The 9,954-nt window shown below is 59.3% G+C and overlaps 1 protein-coding gene across 7 annotated transcripts; it reads right to left on the reverse strand.

Moving 5' to 3' along the window:
• Positions 1 to 3,652: 3,652 nt before the first annotated feature.
• TMEM129 (transmembrane protein 129, E3 ubiquitin ligase) lies at positions 3,653 to 9,866 on the reverse strand. 7 transcript variants are annotated; one of them, XM_074039223.1, is made up of 4 exons: positions 9,697 to 9,866; positions 6,463 to 6,922; positions 5,825 to 5,984; positions 3,653 to 5,744 (listed from the first exon to the last, which is right to left on the reverse strand). In XM_074039223.1, exons 2-4 carry the CDS (start codon positions 6,627 to 6,629, stop codon positions 5,496 to 5,498), a joined length of 576 nt encoding a protein of 191 aa, XP_073895324.1. In that variant the 5' UTR covers positions 6,630 to 6,922; positions 9,697 to 9,866; the 3' UTR covers positions 3,653 to 5,495. The 7 variants fall into 7 exon arrangements, with proteins under 7 accessions (XP_073895324.1, XP_073895325.1, XP_073895322.1 ...); XM_074039224.1 differs by lacking the exon at positions 9,697 to 9,866 and adding an exon at positions 9,545 to 9,573; XM_074039221.1 differs by lacking the exon at positions 9,697 to 9,866 and adding an exon at positions 9,452 to 9,573.
• Positions 9,867 to 9,954: the final 88 nt, after the last annotated feature.

A 9,954-nucleotide genomic window follows, 5' to 3' on the forward strand; every position in this document is an offset into this window, starting at 1 on the left:
GCGCGCCCCGCCCCCAACCGCCTTTATATCGGCGCCGGGCCCCGCCCCTCGGCCTCCCGCGCGCGCCTGGTCGGGCGAAACCATCGGGCCACGCCGTGGGGGTCCACTCGGCTGCGCGCACCTCGCCAGCCGACTGGGGCTGGGGCGAGACCTCAGAACCGCGGGCAGCCGCGAAGCCCGACTGCCTGGCGCTCGGCTCGGGAGCCGGAGGGACGCCGTGGGCTGAGGAGAGGCCTAAGGAAAAGGTTGAGCTCCACCCGCGGGATTGAGACGGCCGGGCCGCCGCGGGCCGCTGCGACGCTGATAGGTCGCGCCTTGGCGGGCGGGGGCAGCTTTGGCGGGAGATTCGGCCGCGCGCGACGCGGCGCAGGTTGTGGGGGAAGGGCAAGCGGCGCGTTTCTCAGCCTGGGTCGTGGCGCATCTCCCATTGGTCCCGGCCTGGGTGGAGCGCGGCTCTGCTTGGTCCCTGCCCAGGTGGGGGCGTGTCTCCTCCCTGGCGGGAACCCGGAACCCGGAAGGCGTGGCTATGGCCGGTACTGACTGCTCCCCACGGTCCCGTGGCCGCTGCAGGCGCGTACCCGCGGTCTGCTGTTTTGAGCCGCTTAAAGTTTTGGAGTAACCTTTTAGGTAGCGATAGTTGACCACTACGCTGAGTCTTTCCGGTCCCACTGCCCTGGCCGTTAGCCGCACACCGGCCACCCACTGAGCCGCTAGTATCCGCCGCTAGTCTCCGCCGCTAGTCTCGGATGCAGCTGCCTCCCTGCCCGCCCGTGACGTCCTCCGCTGTGTCGCCGGTACCTGACGCTCCCACTCTCTGCCTGGAGTTGACTGGGCTTGAAGTATCCTGAAGAATCCCTGGCTCAGCAGGGAGGCCCCACCTGGAGGCGAGGTCCTGTAGATCCGCACCATCCGTCCCGCTTCCCCGCCGCCGTCACAGTTGCAGCTGATGGCCCCGCGGATCCAGCCAAATAGAACCCCAACAGGGGTACACATACACCTGGGAACAGGTTCCCACAGCTTCCTGTTGGAGACAACGTGAGGGATGCAGGGGAGAGTGGAACCAGCCAAAAGAGTGGGCAGTGGGGTCAGGTCCAGGAGGCTGAGCCCCAGGGATGCTTGGGATCCCTCTGAGGCCCTACACCTTTCGGAGGGCCTGGCTTTTGCACCTGCTGTCCTCAGGACTGTGCCTTGGTGCGCCCACCGCCCCCTTTTGAACTTGAAAAGGTCATCCTAAGAATAGGACAGACACATCCTGTCCCTTCCCTCCCCAGGCCCTGGGCATCCCATAACCCTCAATACTGTAAACTAAAAATCCTTGCAGGGTGCGGTGGCTCACGCTGGTAATCCCAACACTTTGGGAGACCGAGGTGGGAGGATCATCTGAGGTCGGGAGTTCGAGACCAGCCTGACCAACATGGAGAAACCCCGTCTCTACTAAAAATACAAAATTAGCCTGGCGTGGTGGCACATGCCTGTAATCCCAGCTACTTGGGAGGCTGAGGCAGGAGAATCGTTTGAACCCGGGAGGTGGTGGGTCAAGATCATGCCACTGCACTCTAACCTGGGCAACAAGAGCGAAACTCTGTCTCAAAAAAAATTAAAATCCTAAGCCCCCAACAACTGAATGGACCCCCTTGTGGTCAGTGGGACACCAGTGGCAATAAGATACCAAATTATGAATAAGACCTAAGGTCATGCCAGGCAAGGGTTAAGTCACACACCCTACATTTAAACTATATTCTTACTGTCACACTGCTTTTCTTTTCCTCTTAGTAGCTCAACAAGCACTGGCCTTGAGATAAGCAGTGTTGAAACAGTGCAGTGGCTGAGATGATGGCTCATGCCTGTGATCCCAACTCTTTGGGAGGCTGAAGCCAGAGGATTGCTTCAGGTCCAGAGTTTAAGACCAGCCGGGGCAACAGCGAGACCCTGTCTTACAAAAAACTTAAACAAAAAGGCTAGGCACTGTGGCTCACACCTGTAATCCCAGCACTTTGGGAAGCTAAGGTGAGAGGATCGCTTGAGCTCAGGAATTCAAGACCAGCCTGGGCAACATAGCAAGACTTCTTTACTAAAAATCAAAAAAATTAGCCGGCCGTGGTGGTGTGTGCCTGTGATCCCAGCTACTAGGAGGCTGAAGTAGGATTGCTTGAACCTGGGAGGTCAAGGCTGCAGTGAGCCCAGATGGCGCCACTGCACTCCAGCCTGGGCAACAGAGTGAGACCCTGTCTCAAAACAATAAAAACCAATTTGCAGTTCCACCAGATGCCAACTGATCCCCCAGCCCCTATTCCACTAGCCATAACTACAGGTTTCATTGGAACTACAGGTTTCATTGAGCAAGCGACTGATTTCAGTAACTTGGTCCAGATAAGAGCCCACAGTGATGGACCACTTCTGGCCTGTGTAGAACTGCATTATAATACATTTAAATGTTAAGTCTCCACCCCAAAGTGAATGTGGATTATGTTTGCTCAGGATGCAAGCGTCAGGACTGCCTTCATGAATATTCATAGATCCTGTCACCTGCTGAATATGCATGTTTAGCCAACCCATTCAGCATAAAGCTCCTGCCCCAACCCCTCCTCCTCCTCTGAAGTGCCCGTCTCTGGTCTTGGCCGGAGGCTGTGCTTTCCAGTCTGAGGGATGGCCACCTTGCAGGCTGTAACTTTTTTATTTTTTTGAGACAGTCTCACTCTGTCGCCCAGGCTGGAGTGGAGTGGAGTCTCGGCTCACTGCAACCTCTGCTATCCGGGTTCAAGCGATTCTCATCATCAGGCTGTAACTTTTCAGAAGAAATAAAGTCTCCTCTAAGTTAACAGCACAGAGCCAAAGAGTCCAAGTGCCTGGGAGCCCTAGGGCCTGGCACACAGTCAGGGTCTGTAACAGCCCCTCAGTAGATGCTCACTAGTCTCTGTCGTTGGTTAAAGCAGTGCCTGGTTGTGTATGCAAAAGAATGCTAGTGAAAGCACCACACTGGAAAGAATCTGAAGACACTCGGAGCGCAGGAAACTAGAGCCCACTGTCATATCTTTCAACAGGATTACGTGTACTATTTCCCCAAGAACCGTCCTGTGAGTCGAGAAGCAGAATGGGGAAAACGGCAGCAAGCACTCACTGTCCAGTTGCTGGGGTGATCACCTGAGGTCCCAGTGCTGTGGGGAACCCTGGGTGCCGCCTTGTCTGCCCTAGGTGCTCAGCTGGCAATTGCTGGGCCACCCTGACCCACAGTGAGGTCAGTAGAGACAGCCTCGTGTCCTCACAGGAGGCAGCTGCAAACATAAGTGAACCGGAAAGGCTGCTCGTTCCTTGGCTACCCATGTGTCCACACATCAGTTCCTGAATCTGGAAGGAGCCACAGTGGTGACCACACAGTGACTTCCCCCAGGATGTGTCTCTGCCCCTCCTGCCCTGCTCCTGCAGATGGCCCTGGGTTGGGGGTTGTCAAGACCCCAGAGTCCTCAAACTAGAAATCATCGAAGGTTCCTACTGTACCCGCCTCCCAACCAAAGGGTTTTTTCCTCCTTATTCTGAGCAAAGCACGCCATGCGCACAATTCCACCTCTAAGGTGGCTCCTCCAACAACCCCAGGCCATTCTCCAACTATGACAAAAGTTTGGTTTTAATATCGGGCCACACAAAACACAGTATATCACTTCAGAGTACATTTTATTAAATATGGTGTCATTTGGCTACAATAGGTTTGTCTTTATAAAACTAAGTTACTTCTTTTGTAGTAAAAACAACCCCAACCCACTGCCCCTCTTTGGCAGCCCTTAAAACTCAGGATCGGCCGGGCGCGGTGGTTCACACCTGTAATCCCAGCACTTTGGGAGGCCGAGGCGGGCAGATCACGAGGTCAGGAGATCGAGACCATCCTGGCTAACACGGTGAAACCCCGTCTCTACTAAAAATGCAAAAAATTAGCCGGGCGCGGTGGCAGGCACCTGTAGTCCCAGCTACTCAGGAGGCTGAGGCAGAATGGGGTGAACCTGGGAGGCGGAGCTTGCAGTGAGCTGAGATGGCGCCACTGCACTCCAGCCTGGGCAACAGAGCGAGACTCCATCTTAAAAAAAACAAAAAACAGGCCGGGCGCGGTGGCTCAGGCCTGTAATCCCAGCACTTTGGGAGGCCGAGACGGGCGGATCACGAGGTCAGGAGATCGAGACCATCCTGGCTATCACGGTGAAACCCCGTCTCTACTAAAAATACAAAAAACTAGCCGGGCGAGGTGGCGGGCGCCTGTAGTCCCAGCTACTCAGGAGGCTGAGGCAGGAGAATGGCGCCAACCCGGGAGGCGGAGCTTGCAGTGAGCTGAGATCCGGCCACTGCACCCCAGCCTGGGCGACACAGCGAGACTCCGTGTCAAAAAAAAAAAAAAAAAAAAAAAAAAACCAATAAACAAAAAACTCAGGATCAAGGCTAGGTCTGGCTCCCAGCCACAGCCCTTGCTGCCTTCACCTGCTGAGTGTTCCAGGAAGCCTCCCAAATCCCAAGGGTCAGGCCACCTGAGTCTATCACCTCTGTGTGAAACAGCCAAGCCCAGGGGCTTTGGGGCCGCAGGTGTGAGGCCTCTCCAGTAGCCACGGCTGTGTCAGGGCTGTGCCTGGGGCCTGGCCAACGTCTCCCCTCCCCTTGAACCAACAGGAATTGGGCAAGACACTCACCCGAGCCTTGACCACATGGGGCGTGTACCCCCTTCTGAGCCTGGGATACCCTGGGGGAGTGGGCAGCCTGTGCTGCACCCTGGTGGGCTTGTGTTCTGGATGTCACTATGGCACTTTGGTCCTCAACCCCCACCCCTACCCAGGAGTCTGAGGCCTCGGCCTTCCCTGGACTTGTTGGGCAGCAGAAGGCACCAAGGACAGGATGAGAACCCCTGAGGGGCAGCCCCACAAATGAGGGCACTCTGACCTGTCCTTCCATTGCCACCCCACCCAGGAATGGCCCTCAACTGGCCACAGCCACCAGGAAGCCCCAGGACTGCTCCCACACCACAGCGGTGCCCTCTTCTCTATCCCACCCTTGGGACCTACCCAGGGTTCTCCAGGCAGCCAGGGGCCAGCTCCAGGACAGGGCAGGAGAATGCAGATCTGGGTCTGGCATGTAACTGAGGGGGGTGTGCTCCAGGGAAGTAAGGCAAATGGCCCAGGTGACGACCACCTGGGGTAGACCCAGGGTCTCCAGGGAATGGCTCGGGGGCAAACGCTGTGTTCTGTGTGTGCAGGATCTGCCCCCAGCAGCAGGAAGGGGGCAGAAGGGAGGCGAAGAGGAGGTACCCAGGACTTGTACCCTGGCTGCCAAGCAGGGTGGGGTGTTTTCATGAGGATTGCTTTTAACCAAAAGTCCTCAGCCTTCTGCAGACCCAGGGCAGAGGTGAGTTGCTCCAGATCATGTGCTTTAAGTAGAGCCCTTTACCAGCCAGGAGACCCAGCCACCCCCTTCCCCGCCCCGTGGCTGGGGGGACACAGAGTCACCTCAAGGCCCCAGCCCACTCAGCGCACAGTGCACACATCCAGGATGCAGAAGCGTGCGCGGCAGGTGGGGCAGGGCACGCGGCTGGCCAGCCAGGTGTCAGGGCGCAGGGGGTCCTGGCGGCTGGCGAACCACTTGCCCATGCAGGTGAGGCACCACATGGGGCGGCAGTAACACTGCTGGCACTCGCCTGCGGCTGCCTCCTGACAGGTCTTCACTAGCTTCACGCTGGCACGCGTCTGCATGCAGCCTATGCAGGCCTCCAGCTCCTGCGGGCAGGTGGAGCGTCACCAGGAGCCCAGGCAGACACCTGTGGGCACCCACCCATCCACCTGGCCCAGGCCCCCACCTGGCTGCTGGGCACTGAGTAGGCCGGGTTGACCTCTACCAGGGAGGCAAATGTCTCCAGGAACAGGTCGCCCAGGCTCTGGTGGATGACCACGTGGGCTGCCCTGCGGATGGGTGCCTGGAGTTTCTCGCAGAGCTCCCCGTACTCAGTGGAGTTCAGCCTGCAGGGAGGAGAGCTGCTGGGGCCCTCTGCAGGGCAAAGGGAGGGGGAGATGGAGGCCATACCCCAAGGAGTGACAGGGCAGCTGTCGCACCAGGACCAACCAGGAGAGATGGCCCTAAGGCCAGAGCCCAGGGACCCAGTGCCAGATGGCCCAACCTGGGCATGGGGCAGACCTAGGAGCAAGGCAGCTGTCCAGCCTGAGGGCTGCACTGTCCTGAGTGCTCCCCAAGAATCTGGGGGAGACGGCTCCAGGGAGAGTGGAAGGGGAGGCCAAGAGTACAGGGGGGCCCGAAGGAGGGCTATGCGGGAGGGCTCAGTGACGGGTGTCTCGTGGACACCTTGCCTGGTGTCACACAAGTCCATGAGTGCTGGAGTCCACACCGGCTACGCCTAGCACCTCCCAGGGGTCATGGCGCCAGAGCCTGGCTCTGGCCTGCCGCGTGCCCTCTGCACCCCCGCAGGCACCACACTCTTACCGGATGTCAAAGGCCTGCACGGCAGGGTTGGCGCTGGCCACACGGATGGTGAGGAGCTGCACGGGCAGGTTCGAGTCTGGCGAGAGCTCGTGCTGCCGAGACTCCGTCACAGTCAGGTGCACGTCCTGCTGCTGGGCCACATGCACTCGGTAGGTGGTCACCTTCATCACCCACACGTCTGTCACAATCACACGGGCACCTGGTGCGCCGGTGGCAAACTTGTCAATCCGCCGGAACTCAGTGTTGATGGAGGAGGCAACAGCCTGCCAGCCGGACTGTGGGAGGGCATAGAGTGCCAGGGTGCGTGCCAGTGGGTGGCGGGCCCACTGGTCACGGGACCAGTAGTAGATCAGGATGCAGGCGACGGCGGGGAGGGTCACGGCCAGCAGCAGGAAGAGCCGCCAGGCGGGGGAATGGAACCGCTTTTCTGAAGCCGCAAGGCACACGCCCACATAGTAGCCTGCAAAGGACAGGGTGAGCCTCAGGAGAAAGTGGGTGCCAGGCCGCTGTCCACCCCCACACAGCCCTGGGCCCGGCCCTCTGCCCGGGTTCCAGGGTCAGCTCCCAGGGTAAGTGGGTTTTACCCACTCTGCACTTCCCTAGCCGGCCCACTCTGTCCCTGCCTGTGGCAATGGCAGGATATATTAGGGGAAAAGGTTTTTAATTTGCTGCTTTAGTTTCACACATTATGTAAATATTGAAAAAACTACAAAAGCCTAGAAAGAGAAAAATAAACACAATGAAGTGTCCCCTCAGGCAGAGCTGACCCCTGGCCTGCCCAGGGCAGCTGCTTGGACAGGATCTCAGTCTCTCAATCTCACCAGCTCTGAGAAGGCTGGTCAAACGTGGCCCATCCCAGAGCTGAGAAGTTGTGTGTGAGAAAGGAAGCAAGTGTCAAAGAATGATGGGACACGTCCAGAGGACACAAGGCCAGCTTCAGGGCCCTGCTGGCCAGATCGGGGACAATTTGAAGGTCCAAATAAGCAATGGAGACGGTGAGGAGTTGCACTAGCAGCTTCCAGTTGGCAAAAAGTAATAGTCCACATTTGGAGTTGGCCCAGTCACTGCATTTCAAGGTAATGTGACATATAACAATAGGTTACTGGGGCTGGGTGGCTCACGCCTGTAATCCCAGCACTTTGGGAGGCCCAGGCGGGCGGATCACAAGGTCAGGAGATTGACACCATCCTGGCTAACACGGTGAAACCCCGTCTCTACTAAAAAATACAAAAAAATTAGCCGGGCCTGGTGGCGGCGCCTGTAGTCCCAACTACTCGGGAGGCTGAGGCAGGAGAATGGTGTGAACCCAGGAGACGAAGTTGCAGTGAGCCAAGATCGTGCCACTGCACTCCAGCCAGGGCGACGGAGTAAGACTCCGTCTCAAAAAAATAAATAATTAGGCCGGACGCTGTGGCTCAAGCCTGTAATCCCAGCACTTTGGGAGGCCGAGACGGGAGGATCACAAGGTCAGGAGATCGAGACCATCCTGACTAACAGAGTGAAACCCCGTCTCTACTAAAAAATACAAAAAACTAGCCGGGCGCGGGGGCGGGGGCCTGTAGTCCCAGCTACTCGGGAGGCTGAGGCAGGAGAATGGCGTAAACCCGGGAGGCAGAGCTTGCAGTGAGCTGAGATCCGGTCACTGCACTCCAGCCCGGGCGACAGAGCGAGACTCCGTCTCAAAAAAAATAAATAAATAAAATAAATAAATAAATAGGTAACTAATACCTAATAAAGCTTGAAAACTTTCAAACTAAGTTAAAAATAAAAAGAGCTTGACATCCAGCTGTGAGGTCAGCTGTGCTGTCTGCTTCAGGTGTGGCCTCCATGATTCACTTGTGGTCCCTCACAGGCGTCTGGGGAGGGTGCAGTTGGAAGGGATACAGAAACCCACCCAGTAGGCCTCGAAAGCGGCCTGGTCAGGGCCCTAGCCCCACTCAGCCCCATCCATTTCCCAAGTGGGCCCCCAGCCCATCCTCTCCATGAGGCAGGCCTGGGCGTCTCCACCCCACACCTGCCTCCAGCTCCCCCGGGCCCGGGCAGCTGCATGCTCACACCGGGATGTGGAGGGTCACCCCTCTTGTTTCCCCAGAGCGGCAGACCTGGCCAGCCACTGGCCATTTGTCCTCCCAGAGCTGCGTCTGCCCCTGTGTCCTCCAGAGGTCCCCCCTTGAAATCCCTTTCCAACCACTGCACCCCCCATCTCCCACCTGTCTGTCATCCAACTGGCTGAGACGGGGACCTTCCAGAGCCCCAGTTACCACCTGGGGCCCAGCCCAACACCCCCCGGACAACTCTGAGGGTCCCACCTGCACAGAGGCCCTCCTCAGCCTCTGCCTCTGTGGCGCCCCCAAACTGGAACTGCCTCCAAATCCGCCCGTTCTCCCCACACCCACCTTCCAAGGCCTAGAGCAATGCCACCCTCCACACAGTCCCTCCGACCCCTTCTGTTGGACTCAATCAACAGTTGCCTTCTCCTGGCCACTGCCCGCAACCACGACAAGCAAAGGCTGCTTGGCCTTGGAACCCCCAGGCATGTGACGGTTCAGGACATGGTGAGCCGGGGCATCCCCTGCCCAAGGTTCTGTACTTGGGTTCCCGTCACCTGCAAGCCAGCGCCGGCGGCGCCCCTAAGCGCGCTCAGCCCACGCCGCGGTCCCTCTGGATGAGGACCGGCGCCTCTCCCCAGCTGCGCCCAGGCGCTTTCGGGGCCTCGGCGAGCTGGCGGAGGCCTCCTCCTGACCTCCCAGCAAGCCCTGCGCAGGAGAGGACGCGGCTGGCCGGCCGGAGCAGCCTCACCGAGCGGCAGCAGCGAGTGGCACAACAGCGTGGCGGCCGTGCGGCGCAAGTGGAAGGGCACGAAGGCGGCGTCCTCGCTGCCCAGCCAGCCCGACAGCAGGTTCTGCACCGTGAGCCCCGCCGCGTGGAACTCGTTAGGCGTGAACACAAAGCACACGGCGAACACCAGATAGGCGAGAGTGAAGGTCACCTCGGGGCTGTCCATCGCGCCGCCGCCGGGAAGCTGTCCGGCGAGGACCCCGCCCCCGGCGCGGGGAAGAGGCCGCAGCGCCCAGACCCCGACCTGTCGGTTGCGGCAGCCGCCACCCGGCCGCCCGCGGGGCACTCTAGGAGATGGAGTCCCGCCGCCCGGCCGCCCGCGGGGCGCTCTGGGAGATGCAGTCCCCGTGAGGGTGCGGCCTCTCTTCAGGGCCCGCCCTGGAGGCGGCACTGCACCTGGTCTCAATGCACAGCTGGGGAAACTTAGGCCTGAGCCAGCGGCTCTCAGTCCCTGGCCACGAAGCCCCGCCCAGTAGCGTCAGCTACAGAACCCGAAATTCGTGCGGCGACGGCGAGCCAGCGGTCTCAGCTTCAGACACCCCCGGCAGGCCCTCCACTCCGGAAACGGAACCGTCGGCGCACGGGGGGGCGGGGCCGGCGAGACACAGCTTCCCATTGGACCCCCGCCCTCCTACGGTCCCGCCCCCGGCCGCG

Source organism: Macaca fascicularis, chromosome 5 (genome assembly GCF_037993035.2).
Source record: "Macaca fascicularis isolate 582-1 chromosome 5, T2T-MFA8v1.1".
Lineage (NCBI taxonomy): Eukaryota > Metazoa > Chordata > Mammalia > Primates > Cercopithecidae > Macaca > Macaca fascicularis.